The 24064-nt window shown below is 40.5% G+C and overlaps 1 protein-coding gene across 2 annotated transcripts in view; it reads right to left on the bottom strand.

Annotated features, from left to right (window-relative positions):
- Positions 1-206: 206 nt before the first annotated feature.
- Positions 207-24064, bottom strand: part of SETBP1 (SET binding protein 1) — a 270172-nt gene continuing 246314 nt past the window's right edge. For both annotated transcript variants that reach the window (XM_082301923.1, XM_082301924.1), the window contains 2 exons: positions 11198-11365; positions 207-5787 (listed from right to left, as the gene is read on the bottom strand). In XM_082301923.1, the coding sequence (XP_082158049.1) occupies positions 5231-5787; positions 11198-11365 (725 nt within the window). In that variant the 3' untranslated portion in view covers positions 207-5230. The remainder of the gene's footprint in view (positions 5788-11197; positions 11366-24064) is intronic.

Raw genomic sequence — 24064 nt, 5'->3', positions numbered from 1 at the left:
AAAGAACAGAACCAAAGCATGTTTTTCTCCATTACCATAAAGAGGGCTTGTGAATGCATGGTATTATTATCCCAAAAGCTATTAAACTCCTTAGTGATGGGAAACAGATGGAAAATAAGACAAAAGAATTCACAACTCATGTTAGACTGAATTGAATTCCTTTAATTTCACACAATGAATAACATATGAATAGGATTAACTTTTTTTTTTTCTTTTTTTTTTTAGTTAAGTGCTCTATACTGTGCTAACCTGATTTGGTAGCGAAAAGACTGAGCTTTGTTTTAGAAAAAAATGTTTAAAAACCAACATCTAAGATCATGAAGGAGCATGACATTAAAGCATGCCAGATGTATCTAAGCCTCAAAGAACATCAAGTCCATATCCATTTTTAAATGTACAAAAATGCTTCATGAATAAAAACTGTTACAAAAAGAACATTTCAAACAATGTACAAGTTTTTTTCTTGCCTCTATATTCAATAAAATACAAATACATTTTTTTGCTCTAAAATATGTTTACATACAATCAAAGTAGAACATGCAAATTACACTTTAAAAAAGGCTTTTAAAAACCACTTATGAATACAAACTAAAAATTAGCCAGCACGACTTATAGAACAATCTTGTGCCCCATTCGTTTGATTTTTTAATTTTTTTGAAATACAGTATATACATATTTAACACTTCATGTGCATTTATTATTTAAGAAATAGCTTAAAAAAATAAAGAAAAAGAAAAGTAAAACAAACCAACATGGGATTGAACTGCTTCCCCATGTTGTCCAATTGGCAGCTCTTTTCATGTTTTTATATTTTTTTTCTTTTTCTTTTTTTTTCTATGTAGTGTTTTATGCAGCCTAGGCAGGCATCTTAAGGAGATCTCCAATATGTGTCCTTTGTTGAAATGTGCTTCTAATTATCTCAGAACTGCTGCACCCCAGTTTTTGGATTATAAGGAAAGAAGAGGCATTACAAGGGCAAGATGTTTATTCTTTCAATTCAGAAAACCATCCTGGTTTTTCTGTTTAGATTCTTTTTCTTTTTTGTTGGTTTTTTTTTGGTTTTTTTGTTTCCCTTTTCTCTTTATTTTTTTAGTTGTTCTTCAAACTCTTCAGGATGCTCCTTAGATGTGCTTAAGTGCAGTCCTGAATCAGGGCCTGTGAAAATAAGAGTTAGGGAAATCCTTGTGTTTGGAACAGTGATTTCTGTTTATTCGGTGCATTACTGTAGTGCTCAGAAGCCCTAGTGATGAACCAGCACCCCATTGCACCAGATGCTACCCAAAAAACCACAAATAGAATATTCTATATTCCACAGCATTGCTGCCAAATGGGCCATGCTGTAGGATATCCGGGGAGCTGATGACTATGTTCACCTCTTTTTAATTTATTTTTTCCATATTCTACTTTTTTTTTTAACAGTTATCCAAAAACTTGCAAGGTGCTTCACAGAAAATTTAATATTGAAGGGCTCAAGAAGCTGGCAGCATGAAGGTCTTGGAGACACAAGTGGTAATTTTTTTTTATTTTTTTATTTTTTAATTTTTTTTTTTTTTTTTTTTTTTCCTCCTCTCTCCCTGAACATTTATCCCCATTTCTGGTTTTACACTGGATTGAGGAATAAAAGACCCACAGAGTGGATGCAAACCCGTGGCCTCATTTCATATGGCTCACAGCCACGTGATACTGTTTTGTGTTTTTATTGAAGCATGCTCAGATGTGTGCTAATCTGTGACACAGCGGAGGTGTTTGAAAGGTTTTTTTGGTCTTAGTAAGCAAAGGGCTTTCACCCCAGTTTTATATAGTATTTGGAAATGTGTGGAGACAATCTAGAGAGTTCCTCTGTAAATCTTCCTCGTGGTAAGGGAAAAAAATCAAAAAGCTCATTACTGGAATATTGTTGGGTAATAAACTGCAGGAGTGGGATTTTAGCCTTAAGCCCTAAAACTAAATCCTTTATGATCTGCATGTAGTACATCGCCTTATAATATTATTCTGTCAGCAACTTGCTTATCATCTTTATAGACTATGCAACATGCAGAACACAAATTCTGAGTGCCATCTAACAGTATTTTCACTCTGCTTTTTATGACACTAACAAGCTACTCTTCCTGTCAGCCCAGGACCAGCTGCACGAGGGTGCTGTGTGAACAAACAGCCAAAGCTGTACCACAGCACCATGCTCCACCAGCACCTTCTTGCTGTGAAAAACAAACTTTGAGCTTCTGGATGGAGCCCATCCTATGCTGACAGCATTCAGCTACCAAGTCTTGAACTTAATTTCTCTGGGACAAATAGGACCTCTTCATGTTTTTGCTCAATGAAGGGTCTGTGGGGTTATTCCCTCCAAGTGGATGCTCTCCTTAAACACTGTGCCTTTAGCAGCTTTTTGGATAGCACTTTTAGGAAGGATAAGAGCATTCCTTTCCCAAAGCTCAGGAGCATGGGAGGCAGCAGCCACTCAATTATCCTTCCCTGGGGCAGTTTTATCCCAGTGTGGTCCAGCCCAAATCCAGCCCTCATGGGTACTCTGACACTCTGGAAACCATGACGGGCATTCAGTGACACAATTTGTTGCCTTCAGACCTTTTTTCACTCACTATACATTGAAATATCCTTCAATGACATCACTGGAGATAAAACTAAGGATAAGTTGTTGTCTGGCTTAATTTCAGCTACCTGGAATACCAAACTTACGATTTTTTCTTGTCATTTTAAGTGACTGTCACCTACTTTCAGGCCCAAAGGAGATTGGGAAAAAAGGGTTTATAAACTAACTAAACCTCAATCCAATGCTTTTTAAGGAAGAAGAGAGGAGTTCAATGAGGTTTAGGGTTTTTTCTCTGCAGGCCTACAACTTCAGTCAGTAACACTGTGCTAATTCAAGAGAGCTGAAAAGCAAAATTGGTTTTAACAGAACGAGCAACCAGCCAATTTATTTCTAAGCTGCATTAATTGGAAAACAAAAAGCACAAATAGGTATGATGAATGATGCAAAACAAATTGGAAACAAAATTCTGTGATCCCTCTTATCAGTTTTAAGGAGTTAGGACCTCAAAATTTGTTCCAGTCTTAAAAAATAAAAAAAAATACATCCCCTCTTCCAGCTCCCCGACGCAATCCTATCCCCATATGCATTCAGTTTTAATAAGCTAAGGTGCTATCACAGAAGAAAAATCAGTCTCTAAAAAATAACGAGTTGTATGTTTACAGTGTTCCTCTAACACCATAGTCTTGATATGATTTTTGTAAATAAATAACAGAATAGAAACACAACATTTTTTGTGGGGACTCTTTTGTTGGGTTTGTTGTTTTGTTTTTTTGGTGGGGTTTTCTTGTGGTTCTTCTTCTTTTTTTTTTTTTTTTTTTTTTTTTTAGTGTCGTGCTATATGAAGCTTCCTTGGCAATAAACCAATTCAAGATTTCTCAAGAAAGGGAACAGCATTTGGCTTGTGAACCATTAAGTAATTCCAAACCCCCTCCCTTGCTGGAATCTTCCCTCCCTGTTCCCATTTTAATATCCATCTTGCTATGCTAGGTGTTGACTGCACCGCAGGATTTAAAAAGAAAGGAAATACAGTTGAAAGTATCTATTTCAAATTTCAACAGTTGACTTTCTTTTTAAAAAGCATTGACACTGCAATGGAACAGCTTTTTGTTCAGTCTTTGTTTTAGCTAAACATTTTAATTGGGCTGTGGAAATGGAGCTTGGGTATTTTACCCAAGTTAAATCAATGGCTAACGGACAACTCGAATGAGAAATGTACAATTTGAACTGACCATTTAAAGAGACGATTTGTCACACACAGTTTGCATCCATGCAGACTGAGAGCTTTATAATTACATTATGTACAAAAAAAAAAAAAAAAATTAGTTTTTTAGTTTATTAAGGCAACCACAACTTGGAGAACATGTCCAAAGTGGCATTAATACAATTGCAGTGGTGATACCCTTTGAACATTTTTATTTCTATTTTCAGATAAGAACACTTATTCCTTTTCTTTTTTTTTCAGAAATAATTGCCAAGAAGGATCTATTATCCATAGGGTTTGTTCTATAGTTTTTTAAAACAATCTACTTTGTCTATTTTCTTTAAAAGATAATATCAAGGCATTGCTACCCAATGCAAATTATTCGTATTCTGGATTTCCCGTCAATTTCACTGGGAATTGCAGATGGTAAAGACTTGGTAGGTTTGGGCCCTGTTTTTAATTCTAATTTTTTTTTTCTGTCCTATTTTTTTTTCTTTTATCTTTTTTATATTCTTTTTTTGGTGATTTTTTCCATGTTTACTATAACTATTCCCCAGAAGTGTCTTGCTGTTCTCTACTCATATGTACCGAGCATCAAAACAACTTGGCTGATGGATGACCCCTTTTTCACATGCCATTGCCAAGTTGCTTCATATAAACGTGCTATAGTAACCGAATATCTGTGAACACCTTATTTAAATGCCGTGATATTCCGTCGTTTCTTGGGATAGCACTCGGAATGAGTGTGCACACATGTAAGGCTCTAATTTTCTATTGCCTATATTGCAGCTAGTTGTAACTAGGCAGGTAAATGAGAAAGAAATACATAGTTCTAGCAGGAGCCAGGCATTTTGGCTTATGCTGTCCCAAAGCCTGGTAGATATATAAAACTGGAAAAGAAAAAAAATTCAAATAGATTATAACCAATATCACAGTTGAGGAAATGACATTATTTTTTGTTGGGTGTTTTTCTTCTTTGTTTCTTTCTTTGTTTCTTTTTTTTTTTTTTTTTTTTTTTACAGTGATTTATACTATGGTAAAGTTACTCTTAGTTTCACCTGGCCCACCAAACAGAATCAGAGTCAAGCATGCACCCTTAGTGACAACGTTCAGCTTTCTGCGAGGATGACTTCCCGCCTCTGGGTACGGTATGAGAACAGCAACGCTGAGATTCAGATTAGTTTTGGAAACTTGGCAGAGTTCATGCTTTTTCCAACTTTGACACACATCCTCCTCCCCTCTATCCCCCACTTTTCCCGTGCCTTTCCCCCCTCTTTTCTGGGGGGGGGGGCTTGGGTCAAAGCGATGAAGAGGAAAGATGCGAGCCCCAGCTGGCAGAGCTCTCTGCAATGAGTTCTGGCTGCTGAAGGGACAGGTCAGTCTGGTGCTGCCAAAGGGGTGAGGCGGACTGTGCACCTCCTGTCCCCCAGTCCTGGCGTGCTCCACTATGGGCACCCAACATCTGATGAGGTGCATTGGCCTTAGGGAAGGCCTTCACTTTCGCTCCCTCTGCCTTTCCGGTGTCGCTTCACTTTCACGTCCTCCTCTTCCTCCTGTGGAGACTTGTTTTTCCTTTTTCCAACCCGGGGCGCCCGGGGTAGAGGGAGAGGGAGTGGAGGGGGTGGAGGAGGCAGAGGAGGTGGCAGGGGTGGCGTCTCTCGAGCCATGTGTATGACAGCCTCGATGGTGGCCATGATTGTATCTTGAGTGGCTGCTTGCTCCAATATTAAAGGGTTGAGTGTTGGTCTCTGACCTCTTTTGCTCGGAAGGTCAACACATTTTTCCAGAACGGGCATTTGGTCTCTGGAGTCTTCGTCAAAGGAAAGGGGTTGCTTCCGAGGACGCCCCCTCCTCTTCTTCACGAAGTTATTGCCTGTCTTTGATTGTCTCTGCAGCCGCTTGGCTTTCAGGATCTTGTTCACGTGATCCAGGTTCTTCTTTGTGGACAGGATCTTGGTGTAGTTGCACATCTTGCGCACCTCGCACTGGATCGCTTCAATTTCACGGCGCTTGAACCTTTTCTTCAGGGGCGAGCTGGCTGTTGGGAGACAAGGAGAGAAACAAGTGTAGGTCAAACAACAGTGATTGGAAACTCTCCTTTGACCTCTTCCAGCATCATGAAGACTAGATGAAAATGCAACTTTGATATAAGTATTCTTCAGAGATTTCTCTCTGCCTGTTACCTCTTCTAAAGCAACAAAGCTTTTGCTACAGCAACGTTTATGCATGGGTTTGCTTCGTCCTGCTTTTTGAACTTTTAATAGGAGGGAAGGAAGCTTAGCATAGCTGTCATGTTGGCCCACCTTAACTATTAAACCTTCTACAGCCCAGAGATATAATCCTGGTGTCTTCAATTCAGCCTTTAATTCTTGTCATGAATGCCAGTTAGTATGAAGAGCCTTTGCTACTGAAACTAGTGGGCAGAGAAAAGATGTGTGGGTCACTTCATCTGTGGCAAATTCATTACCCCTGCCTGGGTTTCTGTACTATTATCTCTGCAGATACTAGCTGAAACTACTCAGTCATATAATTGACTTTAATGGCCCCCAAAGTAAGCTTACTCCTGGTTCAGATAACTTACTTTAGATCTGAACGAAGTCCAAAGTAGTTAAGTCTCTTGCCAAGGTCACGTTGTGACTCATTGTCAGAGCTGGAAAGAGTACCCAGTATTTCTTGGCTCCTGGTCCTTTGCTTAGGACACGAGACCTTGCTTGTTTTGCCTAAATTGTCTCATTGTCCTTTCCTGAACATGGCATCTGTTCAGAGTTCAGGATTTGCACACAGATTAGAAGTAACTACCCCTTTGTGAGGGAAACAGAATGTATTAATTCTGCAATTGCAATAACTGGTGCTCCCCTTCACTCCTAACATATCCATTCTGTGCTACTGGGAAAGAAATGATGAACCTCAGAATTTCTTTTTGGTAAAGAATAAAACATCCCACTGAATTAACCCCAACCCACATCTACTTGCAAACTTAATTTACACCTTACTGTCAAGCAGTCATTTGAGTTTGAAATCCTTGAAGTTTCCTGAGCAGGCAAGATTTTGAGAAAGGTTCATTTGGGGGTTATCTCTGCCTTCACGGCTAACAGGCTAATCTTCCAGCAGTAGTTTAAATAAAGTTGCTATTGTAGCATTTTCTGTAGATAACCAGGAGCTGTCAAGTGGTAGAATCACCTCTTGCTCTCTATGGCCTGTGGCAGATTCAGCATATAAACCTCATTCACTGGCCTCCCCTCTTGGAGAACATAAATTATTGGCTCTTATACCACCATGTTGCTTGGATTCAGCGAAAAGCTTGCATAAACAAACCCAAGTTACAATGTAAGAAGTAGGAGTGAGTCATAAACAAAACACAGACATATGCTCTCTTATAAATAAAGACCTGGGATGGCCAACTTCCCAAAGTCTGGTTTTCATTAATTACAAAACAAAATACATTTTCCATATGTAACCCACTCCCCACACCAAAAAGAAAAATAAAGCCCATTTGCAGTTTGTGGTTCACAAAGGACAAAAGAAAAGAGAAATGCAGTCATTTTGGTACCAAAGGAAAAGAGAAAGGAAATGAAATATCCAAGTTACTCAGGAGAAGCTAATTAGTTGCACAAAATTCCTCCCAAGTAGGTCACCCCTAAAAACTGTGGATTCAAGATCCCTAAAGGCAAGTGGCAGCAAGCTATTTCACAGAAATTTGATCAAAAAAGGTTAAGTCCCTGTCACAGAAAATGATTATTCTCATCTGTCCTCACTGGTGATTGACATAAGTAGTCCCAATAACTTCAGCCTTAAGCATTCAAATCCTTTGAGTCCCTCCCACATCCTGAGAGTAGCTTCAGGTCAGAAGATCTAAAAAATCAAGCATTTGGCTCACTCTTCAGTGTCCACCTTTTGCCTTTTATTGTTATTGTCAGGGCACATTTTCAAGTCTTATACTATTTTTTAATTCCAACATTTGAGGTGCTTTTTTTTCAGAAAGTAAAGCTGAAATTTTTTAGTTGGTGATTGACAATGGAAAATTTAGTAGAAATACAGGAATGCTTGCAAGGTATCATGATGATACCAGATTTGGCTTTACTCTCCATTTTCATTAGGAAGAAAGTAAGCCAAGGAACTAGAAAAAAAATTGAAATACAACATTAGCCAAGTACCTACAAAGTTTTTGTGTCTTTACTGAGATTTACCTGCAGCCAGTTGTTTCTGCAGATTGGTATTACCACCTGAATGTGGTCGATGGAGACCTGGTCTGTATAGTTGGTAGAGGATGACCTCAGCTTCTAAATTCTAAAATGGGAACTTGATTAAATTGAAGGTGACCTTGCATATTGTTTTGATGTCCTGATTCTGGATAAGAACAACGCAGCACTCCTGTCCATCCTGAAACCCAGTGAGTGTCTTAGACACTCCAGAGGTCACTCAGGCTGACAGTCCTGAGTGAAGCCTGATTCTGAGGAGACACTGCCCAAGTGGAGCAAAGGTTGGTGCCTGCTTTCTGCCAAACTGCCCAGTTCCCCAAAATTAACTGATATGCAGACAAATATGGGTAAGTTTCTGTTCCTGCATGTAAATGTACGAGCTGAACACCACTGTCTTCCTTTATGTTTAGATACTTTTTTGGACCTTATAAAACTTTGCAAGCTCACAAGTCTGTTCATTTTTGTGCTGAAACTCATTTTCACGTTTAGGAAAAAAAAAAAACCCAAACTTCTGTGCTGTTCTGTGCTGGCTTACTGCACTAATTTTTCCTTCGTAAATGCTTCGGGGTGTTTATGGCTTTCTCAGGGAGCTTGTTAGAAGCTACTAATAATTCTTTTTCTTTCTTCCTAGCAAGCCTCTGAACTTGCAGGCCCTAGAAAGCATTTGAATTGTTACACAGTCTGACAGTAGTCAGAATGCATGTACTGAGTATGTACATATGCTTTCAAGTCAGGCTTTTAAATGAGATATTGGGAAACCCAACATTATTTTGACTATTGAATGTCAGGGACATCTGATTCTACATTTGGTGTAGGAAGACTATGCAGAAAGAGTCTGATGTGTCTGCAGGGGGAAACTTTGATGAGTTGTGCATATGATAAAATATCAGGGAGATCTGCCAGAGTAAACTACTATTGAAGTGAGAGCCATTAGGTGTTATCAACTCATCTGGAAGCTGTTGGTGAGCAATCAAAATATAAAATATTTTCCTATATTGCCATGTGATATACTGCTCTGCTGAAAACCAAAGCTAAGTATTAATCTTTTCCATTTTATCCAGACAGACCCTGCCCAGCCCCGGACCCAAGCTGGTCTGTGCTGGTTTTAGATTTTTGGTTTTTTTCTGGTCTGTGTTGGTCTTAGTTTTTGTTTTAGTGTTTTTTTGGTTTTTTTTTTTCTGTTTCTGCACATTGCTGTTTGTACATGGGAATCTTGCTTTGGGAGGATGACTTCCATCTTGATCTATTTGGTGGAATTCCTTTAGAGGTGTTTAAAGAGGAGGTGGGGAACAGTAACCTTATGCCTGCATGCAGGCATATGAAAAAGTGAATATGCTGCCATGGAGGTGATGCAACATGTGGCAGCCTCCAGGCACCATGCATGTACAGGGGGACACGTTTTTACCCAGGCATATTGACCTCCCTCCACCTCCCAACATGCTGTCTCCAGGAAGGCAAAATCCAGTCCCAAATGAAATTTGTACTTTTCCTTCATCCTTTCTCCACTCTCCAAACAACCTCACCTATCTGGCCCAAAACAAGCAAGAACCAATGTCAGTCTTAAACCACAGTTTATATAAGGCACATGGAAGTCTGGTGTCCCCAGGGTCTGCAGCTGTGGTGAGACTCAGTCTCACAAATTGAAATGGCTGCAGGCCATGCCTGAAGACCATGCAGCAATGATATGATGCTGGAACCAGTTTCTGAAGCAAAGGGAGCAATTTCTACCAAAAAGATGTATTTCTGAGGTAGCTTAGAGGAGGCTGAAAGACCCACTCCAGCAAAGTGATGATGAACAATGAGGTAACTCAGGCAAACATCCAGGCAGACCCCTTGGATGTTTGTCATTGACCCCCTAATTTTATTCTGGATGGCTCTGTTATGTCTGAAGCTCTAAAATCCTTCTTGATGCCTGTCATTCTCCATCCCTTTGGAGGTGCCTGAGACCACTTTCAAGAACATGGCACAGAGGAGGCTGCTCAAAGCTGGGCTCAATTTATTGACTTGGTTTGAATGGAGTAATTTTCAAAGAGCTTCCTATTAATTACAGGAAACCCATAGCACTGTCCTGTTTTCCCATTAACACAGTTTCTTTTAGTTTTCAACTAAATTATTTCAACATCTGGGCTACAGATAAACCAACAATTTAATTAGACTTCTGAAAATGGAAAGAATGAGCTATGCAGTCAAGCATACACTTTCATCTTGAAACGGATCATAAAATATTTGTGTGCTTTCATTCTCCACTGCTTTAAAAATCTGTCCTTGGTTTATATATAGGAAAGTATTAAAGACTAAACAGACAATCCTGATTTTTTTAATATAAAAATTTATCTTTACAGAGGCTACTTTGCAGCATGAAACCCTTGTTTTCACTATTTATTCAAGAAGTGAGAAGGGAAATAAAAATAAGCGCATTGAAACAGCACTTTCAGTTGAATGATTAAATATGCAATAATTCTGTTAATCAGTAATTAAATATATAATAATTCTGTAAATCAGTGATACAAATATGTTTTTTGTGAATGTGGCATCAAAAGTTTGACAAGACTATGAAACTTCTAATGGCTGCATATAGGGTAATGAACTGTGCATTCCCCATTCATTGGAAATTAAAACAGAATGCAAGATTAACTTCTCTATCCATGCCCAAGAAAAGGCATGATGATGCCTGAATGACTTGGCTCCATTTCCAACAGTATAAAGATATCACCTTTCTGATCTGATTCAAAATAGAAGCACAAAATATAAGTTGATAGAAAAGCATGCTAGTCTGACTTATTTATTCTGGTATTTTAAATCACTGTTCATTGCCCCAGACAATTTTGCATTTGCAAAACAGAATATTACACTAAAATCACTGAAGTATGCAGTACTTTTCCTCAGCTATTCACTGTGTATTTGCTTTGTTCGGGCTACAGGAATGGGAGCATTTAAAAGAAAGGAACAAGAGGGCTGAGAAAGGATCCCAGGAGTCTTGTTTCAGAGTGTCTTGCTAGACCATACAGGCTGGTGCTACTTGCGTCCTCATTATTGCACGAGTGTTTGTATGTGAAAGAAATAATTTGATATGCCAAGATATGCAATCGCAGTAAGAAAGAGTTGGAAATATTATAGCCTGATTATTACATTAAATATGCACATTTGCAGCTACTTCTCCAATCAGGGTGAGAATTAGTTGCACATATTGTGCAGCTCCAGAAGGAAGATGGGGAAGAAACAGAGGGGGTGGAGTGAAAACAGCATTACCTGCTTCAGATGTTGCTGATGATGAAGGTAGGAGAGATAATACTGGACTTGGCATTGCAACACTGTCAACAGCTGCTGGTTTCCTTCTGGTCATCACATTACAGGCAGAACTTTCCATTTTACCATGAAGTGAAGTCTGGTCTGCTTTTAAGTGGGGACCTGCAATTCCTGGGGTAGGAAACAAAATTTGGATGAACACTAGTAGAGTAACATGTCTGGGGAATATCTGAAAAAAAGAGAAGTTAGTTGCTGTCCTTGCTACATTGATATAGTCCATATTTCCTTGTGGATGTATCTGTAATACAGTCTTGATACTAGCAAGGGTCATCATTGTTATTAATTTTTGATAATTTTGCTGAAGGATGTATTATCACTGATCTCTATAAACAATGGTAAACCAACAAAATAGTTCCACATTACTACCTTTTCTCCTAAAAACCCTGATGTATACATAAAGAGAGACATCCTTCGTAACTCTATTTAGTGGGAACGTATATGTATCACTTCCTGTATAGTTCATTCTCCACACTTTGTTACACACTTCTCTGCTATAAACACCTGACTTAGTGGGTGTTTCATCTGAGTAAAGGAGCAGGCATCAGGAACAACCTCAATATGCAATTCCCATATAAAGCACATTACATTTATTTTTCAGGAATTCCCTTCCTAATTAAATTTGCCTTGCAGCTCATCAAAGGGAAGTCAGTTAAAAAAAAGAAAGAGTCCTTTGTCATATATATTTTTTACCTAGAGTTTACAGTGCATAATAAATGAATGGTAAAAAAATGTCAAAGAGGTAAAATATTCCAGAAATATGGACTTATGGCTGGCAGATTCTTCCACCAACACTATTTCTCAAACTTTCTTATAGTTTGTAACCATTTTGTTTGCTTGTAAATGTGTGAAATTTAAACTGCTGGCATTGAAATTTGAAAACCTTTCCCAGTCTATGTGATGATGGGCTTCAACATGATTAGGGCAGCTATTCATTTATCAGAGATAATCTTTCAAAAACGCCTTCTTTTTTTCAGATCTCAACCTGCACATGAACCTCAGATAAAATGCATCAGATTTTGGCAACTAAGCTACACAAAGATTCAACAAATCACAGAGCAGCTGAGGCTGGAAAGCTCCTCTTGAGACCACCTTGTCCACTTCACCCTGCTCAAGCGGGGTCAGCCAGAGCAGCTTACCCTGGACCACATCTGGCCAGATAAGAATGTCCCCAAGGAGGGAGACTTCACCACCTCTCTCCACGACCTGTTCATCCCCTCAGTAAAACTACACCGTTCAGGAATAACCTGTGTTTCATCTTGTGCCCATTGACTCTTATCCTGTCACTGGGCAGCATTAAGAATAGTCTTGCTCCACCTTCTCTACTCTTTCCCATCAAACATTTGCACACATAGAGAAGATCCCCCTGAGCCTTCTCTTCTCCAGGCTGAATATCTCATCTCTCTGAGTCTTTCCTCATAAGAGAGATATCCCAGATTCTTAATAATCTTTGTGGCCTCCTTTTGGACTCTCCCATAGGTCCATGTTCCTCTGGCATACCAGCCACTCCTCTGAGTTCTGAAATTCTCCAGATTTGTTGAGGGTGTTCTCTACCCTGTCACCCTGCTCATTAATTGACATATTAAAAGTTTTTAGGCCCCATATCAGCGGGTGCACCTCTGCTGATTGGTCTCTATGTGGGCTTTGTGCTACTCATCACAACCCTCTGATCCCAGACAGTTTTCAGTCCATCATAGTGTGCATTTGTCCTGCCTCTGTTTCATCATTTTGTCTATGAGAAGCTGATAGAACCCAGTGCCAGAACTCTTACTAAAGTCAAGATAAGAAACATCAGATTGGTGAGGCATGATTTGCCCTTCATAGATCTGTGATAATTACTCCTGGTCACTTTTTCCTCCTTCATACGTTTGAAAATGCTCTTCAGAATTATTTACTCCACCAAATTCTAGGGATTGAGATGAGACTGAAAGGCCTCACTGCTTCCTTTCTTTTTCTTCTTGCCCTTATTAGACTGACATTTGCTCTCTTCTAGTCCTCAGAAACCTCTCCTGATCACCCCAACCTTTCAAAAACAACTAAGAGTAGCCTCACAGTGATGCCAGCCAGATCCCTCAGTATATACTGAGGGATACATCCTGCCAAATCCCATGGACTTTTGCTTATCCAGTTTGTTTAACTATTCCCTAATCAGATCCTCCTCCAAGGGTAAGTTTTCTTTCCCTATCAGTCTCATGGGCCTGGGATTCTCAAAGGCCAAAGAGGACAATCAGTCTGCTGCTGATCTTTTTCAGTCAGGGTCCCTGTTTCATTCAGCAAGGGCCCCATATTTTCCATAGGCTATTTTTGGCTGCTTAAGTGTCTGTAAAACATTTCTTGTTGATGTTCTGCCCTAGATTCAACTCCAGATAGACTTTTTCTTCCTATGCCCATCCCTGCGTGCTTGGATGTTGTAGCTCTAGTTCTCTGGGTCACCTGTTTCCATGTCTTTTTTGCTTCCTTTTGGTATCTGACATTATTCAGGAGCTTCTTGGTCAGTCATGAAAATCTCCTGACAGGTTTGCTTGCTTCTATTTGCCACTCTGATCTGGTTTTTGCATGTCTCCACAATACTCCTGATCCAGGCCAGCAGCAAACCTCCCTGCACAGCAGGTCAGGTCAGCAGGTGGGGGCCTTTATCCCCTGCAGGACTGACCCCCTCTGCCACCCCTGGCTGCACCTGGATAGCACCTGGTAGTTCCTTGAAGACTTTCCACAAGTGCTCTGACACCTACAATCATAAAATCATCTAGCCTGGGAAAGGCCCTAAGATCATCCATCCCACTGTTCCCCCACCTCTACCAAGGCCACAACTAGTCCAAGTGCCCAAGTGTCACATCCACATGGCTATTAAATCCCTCCAGGGATGAGAACTCCAACACTGCCCTAGAAAGCCTGTGCCAGGGCTGGATAATCCTTTCTGTGAAGAAATTTTTGTTAATATCCAATTTAAACCTCCCCCGGCACAGCTTTCCTCTTGTTCTGTCCCTTGTTGCCTGGGAGTAGAGTCTGACCCTCACCTGGCTGCACCCTCCTGTCTGGAAATTGTAGAGAGTGAGAAGGTCCCCTCTGAGTCTCCTTTTTTCCAGGCTGAGCCCCTCCAGTTCCTTCAGCTGCTCCTGGTGTTCCAGACCCTTTCCCAGACTTTTGTGTCTATTGTCTGTGCTCAGCTTCTCCAGATGCCAATCAAAAATTCCTTGTATTTGCTATTTAGAGTTGCTATGAACCGTCCCTATGAACCCATGCTTCTGGCACGTAAAATAAGAAATATCAGGAGATCTGTGTGTTGTCTCAGAAACTGTGGAAGCGATCTCTATCTGATTCAGGCACAGAAATGCTAGAGTGAGAGGAGTCTGAAAGATGGGGTTACAGAATGAGCTGGTTTGGGATAGGAGTCCTGATGAAACTGTGACCCGATATCAACTTGTGGATTAAAGGGAAGCAAGAATGGGCAGGAATAAGTGAGACAACAATACAGGTCACAGCTTGGTGAAGATAAACAGAGCAGTCTCTGCCTATTAGACCACACATCTTTCCAGAGCCTCAAATCTAGTATTAAGCATCTCAAATTGTATCCATTAGACTTCAATCTCTCTCTGCTCGGCTTCTCTAGTGCAAATGAGAACAATAATATACCCCTCATCTCAAGAGCAGTCCCGTGAAAATAAAATTATCAACATTCATGAAACATTCATCTATTCATACCAAGGCTTAGAAATGTGGAATAAATGAGATGTGATGTCACGCAATGAATAGCAAAAGGAAAATCCAGCTCCCAAATAACTGTTCATTAGGTGGGCTCTGCACATTGAATAAAGCAGTGTCCCGTAGAATAAGTGAGCTATTTGGCTAGGTAATTACCCTTTGGAACTTGTGCATGCACACCTGAGGTTTCACCACTCCACAGTGCTTGAGTTTGTGCCTTAATATTATTTATTCATTAGTGTAGTGGGTGCACAAGAAACATGCACATGTGGGTGCATGTATCAATACACACACACATATATGCACGTGCATATGGTACATAATAATGCTAACAACCTCATAAATTCAACATCTGGTTCTAATTAAACTGAAGGGCCTGTATAAAGAGCCATATGAAAACATGCAGCTGTAACCTGTTGACCTCTATTGATAAAAAAAAAAAAAAAAAAAAAAAAAAAAAAAAGTTTGTGAAGCTGTGTTTCAACATATCAAGGGACAGTCATTCATTTTTTTCAAAGGTAATCCCCCACAAACCACTTATCCTCTCAAATCTCTACCTGCACACAGTGTTTGCATTAGGGACCTTGATTTATGGATCCCCACTCCTTGGATGGAGAGGCCAACTTCCTGTTGCCGTGGTTACTTAGATCTTGGTTCAAGGTTAAACTACTCCCAAATCAAAATCAGTGGCAGGCACAGCATCTAACAGCCAGGTTATTGACTACCCTAGGATGCTTAAAGGTCAAAGACCAAAGTGCTGCTTACTGCCTTTGGGGTGAGTCAATATTTTCAATATTTTTATTCTGTTTCTTCTGAAGAAGTAGTTGCTGCTCAATTACCACCTATCTGGGTTTAGCAAGGTCATACAAATCATTGAGGAAAATCCTCCCCCTACAGAAGAAATACAAATGTAATGAATTTCTTCAAAGTCTACATGGCCCAGTTGCAGCTCATCACTGGTGAATCATGGCTTCAGACATCTGTCTCTTGTTTTGGGAGCTTGGTATCTTCAACCTGTATCCCTCACCTCCCTGCAAATCTCATCTAAATTGAGGAAGAAGAGTAATTTATGGATCGGGAACAGTCAATAATGGAGGATCATCAGTTTTCTTTCATGGATAACAGAATGCAAACAGAGACTCAGAGGCATTGTTGGAAACACACAAAGATGCAGCAGTTTGCTCACAAGGCTTGGATGCACGCTGCAGTAGTGAAACGTCTGTCCTTCAGTGAATGGACCTACTGGTGTGGTATCATCACCTCTCACTGGACTTTTTCTTTGGAGTGCTCTGTTCAGAAGGCCTTAGGTAAAGGAAAGCCCTCATTCAACCCATCTATGAATCAGGTGAAAATAAATCATTTGCAGCACCATCACAGGGAAGTAAAGAGTTTAAAACTCACACACTCATTCATTAAACCAGTGTATTTTGTCCATTGTCACTGCCCCAGAAAGAGAAGATGCTCTGGGGACTGGGGCACCTTGGCTATGGAAACAGGCTGAGAAGAGATTAGAGCTGTCCAGACTGGAGAAGAGAAGGCTCTGGGGAGACCTTAGAGCCCCTTCCAGGACTTGAAGGGAGCTTAAAAAAAACCTGAAGAGTGACTTTTTGCACAACCAGAGAGTGATAGGACAAAGGGGAACTGATTTAAATTGAAAGAGGGGAGGTTTAAATGTTACCAAGAAATACTTCCCTGTTAGGGTGGGCAGGCCCTGGCACAGGGTGCCCAGAGAAGCTGTGGCTGCCCCTGGATCCCTGACAGTGTCCAAGGCCAGGTTGGATGGGGTTTGGAGCAGCCTGGGATAGTGGAACGTGTTCCTGCCCACGGCAGGGGGGTTGAAACAAGATGGTATTTAAAGTCTCTTCTAATCCAAACCATTCTGGGATTCTATGCTGTACACTCATGGCGTGATTCAGACCTTATTCATCACCTATCCATTAATCTTTGTGCAGTTCCTCCAAATTAGAACCCTTTTCATCCCATACCTTAGCTCCCCTGAGTGCTCCTATCACAGACAGTGCAACACGCACACAAATGTGAACAATGGGCAGCAAAGCAGGGAGGAAATCAATCACTATGTATATAATGAGAAAGGGCACAGGGAAAGGACAGCTTCAAAAGCAGAGGCAGACATGAAGGAATTTATCAAGAGCCTAAAACAGTGATGGTATGATTATAAAGAAATAATCACCGTAATCATAAGTAAAAGGGTGATGCAGGAGAAGCACTATTCTAGTTCAGGGCAAACTGGCAGAAAACCTGAGTAGGAGGCAAGACGATACTGACTTGAAACTGGCCTTTCCTTAGAGATTTATGGCATTCTTCATTCACTGGCTAAGCAACTTATGATCTCTAACTGATATTAATACTTTAATTTTAAAGACCTCATTGTTATTGTTATTAAGTGCTAACTTTTCAAGCAATGTGGTCCAACTGCATTGTGCTAGGCTCTGCACAAGCGGATGAATTTAGTTGCCTTGCTTTACTGTTAAGTCATGATCACCCTGCTTATTGCATTCATCTGTTTTCTCTCCTCGTGTACTTGCACGGAAAAACTCTTGGACAACGTGCACCTTTTCTTCTTTAATCTGTGTACAGAATCTAGCACAATGTGCACCCGGGCTGGAACTCAACGTGCCAGTCCAAAAGAGATAATAAATGTTAATTTGCCATTGGAAAACGGAGAAATCAGCTGATAAAAATTGATCTCAGGGAAGCTTCTGCTAGGGAAGATTTTTCTTTAGAGAGTTCATTGGATTGGATTTGTACTCCCCACAGACTTCTGGAAATCCACAGCTATACTTAAATTGTTTATGCGTCTGACCGTTGTTATTGGAAAACTCTTACAGATGTTTTTTTTTTTCTCCCAATGTCTTTGCACAATGTAGCTACACAATGCAGCTGTACAGGAATGCACATCTAAACATGCAGTTAGTCATAGTTTTTACACTTTGATAACGCCTCAGTTTGAAATAAAGAACCAGAAGAAGCCTCATATCTGGGCAAATCTTTTCTTAAGGCTAGTTTCAAATAAATCAGTCAGAAGTTTGGCATCGCATCATATTCCAGAAGGGAGAACTGAATTACTATGTGATAAATGTAGTTAAGGAAAGTAATTATTCTTCTTAAAGTAATATTATTACCTTTCTAACTTATGGAAGTCATTTCCCTGGCTTCTATTTGACATGGATTATCATTTAAAATAACTTCACTTTCAATGTAAAACACTGTTTTATGACTTTAAGTCCTTTTATCTTCCTCCTTTTTCCACCACCACATTAAAAACTTCCAATTCCACCTTTTCGGAGAGGGATTTTCTATTGTGCAGAATGTGTCCCCCTGAATAAAACCAAGTTCCTGTGGAATAATAATACAAAAAAATTACTCCCATTGCCAACAGGCAAAAATTTAAGAGAAGTCTTCTTTATTTCATTCCAGCTATTTTCCTACTTTTTTAAAAATCAGAATGGCTTTAGAGAAAGAAAGAGGGAGACTGAGAAAGCCATCATTAGATAGATCTTCTGATCTTTATCTCCAGTAGCACAGTCAGAAGAGCTAATACTATGATGATAGCTTTGAAATCTCTTAGGAATTGAATAAAAAGAAGTGATAGTGATGAACTCCCAGCTAATAAACACAGAGTGCTTATTTCTGCAGAATGATCGATTTCCAGATGTCCTGAGGCTTGTCTGATACAGTTGATTTACTCATTCTCCCTCACTTCACTAATAAAGCTCAAGTCCTACATCAGATTAGAGAAGAGCCAGATTTCTTAAAGGGGCAGGAGGAGGGCTGGCATCATGGCACACAAATGCTGGGAGACACACTAATCTCTTCTGCCTCCTCCTATAACCACCAAGCTGTCTTAAACAGCTGCCTTCCTCTGCTGAAATCATACACTTTATCCGCTTTGGGTTAGTACAGTAATACAGACAATTAATTTGTTATCTTGTTAGTGGAAATTTAATGCAATGATCTAAAAGAACTCTTACATATTGTGATAAACTTTAGTGCCTCCAGGGCACTTCTCCTCCATAGGATTCATTTCACATCCCATCCATTATGTAAATGAGATGTGGAAATAGTTTAGTTCCCCTAATGTATCTGTACACTGATGGATTGCACAAAGTCAGCCCTACTGAAACTAATGAGGTTAAATGCATCTTGCCATTCCTTTCTACTTGGGTGAATCTCTGTGCCTGCGTTCAGGAAATGCAGTGTGAGTCTTCCTCTTCACTTCTTTATGAAGATAATTGTGTTTCCTGACAGGGAGCACAGTGGCTACTGCTGCAATACCTGAAGCCTGGTGAGGCATCTCTTCAGCAAGGAGAGCAACTGTTGTGGCTCTGTGCAGCTGTGGGATTGTCTGGGGAGCCTTCAGATCCCCTTCCAATTTGGGAACAAGTTCCCAGAACCACGTGGAGCTGCATTCAATGACATGTAGTATTTGATAACTATGTAGTTGTCAGCATTATCAATGAAAAGATTAAACCCCGGGAGAAAAGGGCAAGGAAGCATTATGTTTCTGATCATCAGGATGAGTCTCAAAACCCCATTGCCCAGCCATAGAATGGAAGTAAGAACTTAGATGTCAGAAAATATTATTCACTGAAAGAGGGATTGGGCAATGGAATTGTCTGGCCTGGGAGGTGGTGGACTCACTGTCCCTGGGTGTGTTTAAAAAAAGACTGGATGTGGCACACAATGCCATAGTTCAGTTGATGAGGAGGAGTCAGGTCATAGGTTGGACTTGATGATCTCAAAGGTCTTTTCCAACCTAGTTCATTCTGTGATTCTGTGATTTCTTCCTAATATCTAATCTTACCCTGTACTCTGTCAGTGTGGGACCATTCCAGCCTTGTGTTGCCACTACAGGCCCTTTTCAAAATCCTTCTCCAGCACACTTGGAGGTCCTTTAGGTGCTGTAAAGGGCTCTGTGGTATCCCTGGATCCTTCTCTTCTCCAGGGGAACACTCCCAGCTGCCCCAGCCTGGCTCCAGAGCAGAGGTCCTCCAGCCCTCTGCGCACCCTTATGGCCTCCTTTGGACTTCTTCCAACAGGTCCATATTTTTCTTGTGTTAGGGGCTCCAGAGCTGGACAAATCACTGCAGGTGGGGTCTCCTCCCAGCAGAGTAGAGGTGGAGAATGCCCACCTTCACCCTGCTGCCCACGCTCCTGGGGTTGCAGCCGAAGAGGATGATCAACTGCAACTTGAATTTTAAAAGGCCAATCTCCTGTCTTTTTCATTTTTGCAGTGAATTAGACTTCCTGGCAGATGCCGCCTTGCTCTTTGCCTTTTGGTTTTGCTTTGGGTTTCCTCTTTCCTGTACCTGTACAGGAAGAATCAGGGACCTTCCCTCCTCCTCTGCATGTTGCCAGTGTGAGTCAGGAGACAGGGGGATAAGGGACATGCAGCCTCTGTCACTGGAGATGAAGTGTTGTGTGTCTGGAAGCTCATTTGTTTGTGGATTCCAAGATGAACATTTAATGGAGCTGGTGGGAGCAGTTCACAGTCCAGGCATGGGACAGTCCCTGAAAGTGGCTGCACGAGTGCTCCTACCCCATCCCCTCCAGTCCCACTGCATGCCCTTTCCAGGCCCCCAGCCCTTCAAACAGAGTGGAACTGGGATTCCAAATTATCATGGAAGAAGCCTCTGAATTTTTTTTTTTTTAATGCCAGCAGGTAATGAGCACGTGAAATTAGCATTTTTAGTGGAAGATGGATCAAAGTAGGAGAACATAGTAGTTATATGCAGGTGACAGCAATAAATAAACTTAATGAAAGAAAAACTCGAGGGGTCAAAAGACTAATTCAGAGTCAAAGGCTCTGAGTTCCCAGGCCTTGTGAACAGAGTTTTAAGGTAAAGGGTTCGGAATCAAAGGCTTTTCCTGCTTGGAGACTGAAACTTTAGGTTGAACAAAAAATTACAGTTTACAGTTGTTGGAGACTGACAAAATCAAGAGGGACAGACAGACTGACAGAATCAAGAGGGACAGACAGACTGACAGTGTTGGAGAAATTAAATTTGCCATTAAATATCTCAGCAAACATATTTAATACACAGTATTGAAGAACTAAATTCTCTCACAGAGGGGATAGGACAAAAATTAAGATCTGTGAAAGAAGTGAAATGAGAAAGCATTGTTTGAGGGAGGATTGCTAGGTGGAAGAGTGAGACAAAGGGCACTTTTTTTAAAAACATGAAAAGCCATTAGGTGCACTGAGGGGCTGAAATGAAAAGATCTCCAGGCAGGAGCAAGGAGCTACCTAGAATGAGTAGTCACTACGAGATGAGCTGTCACAGTGGATGAGGATTTGCTCACTGGGGAGAAAGAAAACAGGAGACATGATTTTTTTCTCAAGAACACAGCTGAGGAAAGACAGATGGGGAAATTTAAGTCCGTAAGTAATGAGGAAAGTCAAGGGTGGCATTTTGAGCTGCTGTTTTTCTAAACAACAGGGATGATCATTTTTAAATGTGGCAAATAGAGCTGATATCCCCTAGGCAAATAGGGTTGGGAGCAGTTCATATTTATCACAGATTAAATGGGACACTGGCAGCTCTGGTAGGAGAGTGCTGGCATGAAGCATAGCCAGAAGAGTCATGTTGCCAGCGGGGGCAGGACGAAGGATACACAAGGGCTGGACTGGCGTAATGATGGGAGTCATTTTTCAGGCACAGCCATAGCACAAAAAGTGATGAAAACTAAGAGAAGTTATCAAAATAACTAGCAAAATCTTGCTGAACAAGTTCAGCTGAGACTTTCACTAAGGAAGCACAGTGTTCCTCCAGAAATGGCTTCGTTCTCCCTGTGTATGCATTCAGCAAAAGAAAATACCTTTTTGATGTATGAATTCAGCTGATATATTTTTCTTGCTAATGTAAATGTTACATTTGCACTACACCAGCTTAAGCAGTCCTGTGGCGATGTCTGTATTAGCGAAGTAAACTGTGTCAGGGATGCTGCTCGAACACAGAAATCCCTCTGGTTACACAAAAGGAGAAGAAGAGAACCAGGTGAGCACCTCCACCATGGAACTTAGTGCAGTAATATCTGAACTGATCCCCCGAGGGGTCCACAGCTTTCTACTCACTGCAGCTGCAGGTGAAGAAACCACAAAGTTCCTTGGGGACAGTTGGGGTGAGGATGGGTGGAAAGTCACAGGGCTGGTAAAAACATCCAAGGCTGCTGATTTCTAAGTTAGCATTTTCCCTGTTGGGTAGGGCAGCAGAGCAATTTCATTTTTCTTCTTTATCTGTAATAAGCTGTGCCACAGTTCATACAATCAGAAGTACTCTGAGTATGACATGCATTTGAAGTGAAATCTCAGCACTTAATAGGAGTCTCCATAGACCCCACAATCTAGAAGAGGTAAAACTCCACTGTAACAGAGGAGTTTTTATTTTTAGAAGGTCTCATGTTGGCTTTGTTTTAAAATCTGAGTCCTTTCATCCCACTTTAATGCTGATTTATCACTAAATGAGTGCTTGCTTTAACAGAAATGGAGATGAAAAAAATGCACACAGGGAGTGCATCTACCATTTTTCTTCTCTCTTTTCTTCTTTATTTCAGATCCATAGATAAGGGGTGCTTTCTCACCTTTCATGAGGAAAACTACAGTAATTGACTTTAATATGAAAAATGAAATCTGTTTAAACAGATGTATAGGTAAGCTCGTGAGTATTATTGACAATTAAACTCAGCAACAAAGAAATTTAACAGCATTTGAAAACTACTAAAATATGTGAAAGTTATATAATACTGTACAATGTTGGGCTTTATTTAAGTAGCCCAGTGTTCCTATGAAGGGAGAAAACACAGTCAGATATGGAAATCAGAATTTTTCTTGAAGTTCATCCTTTTGCTTTTATCCTGTTAGAAAGCCCGGTGACGCACTGTTGTTCTGATATGAACCTTGGTGTAAAATCTTCAGTTTTACATTCTTTTCAAAGGAAAATTCTGAAGGAAATACTCTGCTCAGAGTGTTTTTCATTAAAATTCCTGCTGGAGACTGCTTCCTGTAACAGTGGAAGAAGGATGACAGAGAGACCACATATAATAAGGTCAGAGAGTCCCTCTATGGAGCAGAGACACAAGAAGGGATATGACTGATGAAGAAAAGGTTGAAGAGGTGAAGAGTGCAAAGTGGAATGAAATAGGGATATAGATGGAAATAGGAGACAAAGAATAGATTGGAAAGAAGCTGGAGGAGGGAAATCACTTATTACAGACATGTGTGAAAAGCAGATTGACAAGAACCAGAAGAAAGAGCATACATGGAAAAGCATAAATGCTCTTAACCACTGACATTTGGAGTTATGCTATCAACTTTAAGGTTGCGCATCTATGCTTGAGTCACTCTAAATTTGCAGAGAGCTTTTCTTCGTGGCTTTGGTGAAAGCTTGTCTTCAGTTTTCACATTTACTGGAGCCAAAACAGAGTATTTTAAGTTCTCCAAGCAGTGAACTGCTCTCCCCATAGCCTTATATGCTTATTTTATAGCACCAGGCAGACAAAATACAGACTGGTGGATCAGAGTAGGAATATGTTCCCTTTAAGCATCCACTCTGAGAGAGCATCGTGATGAAGCAAAGATTATGCAAGCAAAGATTTTCTTTTTCAAATTATGACTGCTTTCCTGGGGTGGCAGAATTTTATTGTGCAAAAGCAAAGATGGAACAGAGACAGACTCTGCTGAAATTCTGGCCCTGACTGAGACTTTGGTCAGGTCATAGCCCTATGGAAAAAACAACGAATGTCAGGAAACTGACAAGCACAGGCCCTCCAACCTTTATGACTAAAATTAGGTTAATAGTGTACTTTCAGGACTCTGTGTCCCAGTACAGATTGACATGAGGATAGGTCTCAGTTTCAGACAATTGTTTGTACAAACTGGCCTTGTACGTTTTGCAGAAAATATAGAATTCTGGAAAGAAGAAATCTAAAGGGACATTATTTAGCAGTCCGTGTGTAAAAAGGAACTCAGGCCTTGTTTTTTTTCCTACTGGGACAAGTGCCCAGGAAAACAGTTCAATCAAATTCAGTGTTTTGAATTTTCTCTTCATAAACAAATCTATGGATTTGTACTTAACACCCTCCTGACAGTGT

Source organism: Coloeus monedula (genome assembly GCF_965178545.1).
Source record: "Coloeus monedula genome assembly, chromosome: Z".
NCBI classification, from domain to species: domain Eukaryota; kingdom Metazoa; phylum Chordata; class Aves; order Passeriformes; family Corvidae; genus Coloeus; species Coloeus monedula.
The sequence above is the reverse complement of the archived record's forward strand: the minus strand, read 5'-3'. Positions and strand labels throughout refer to the sequence as shown.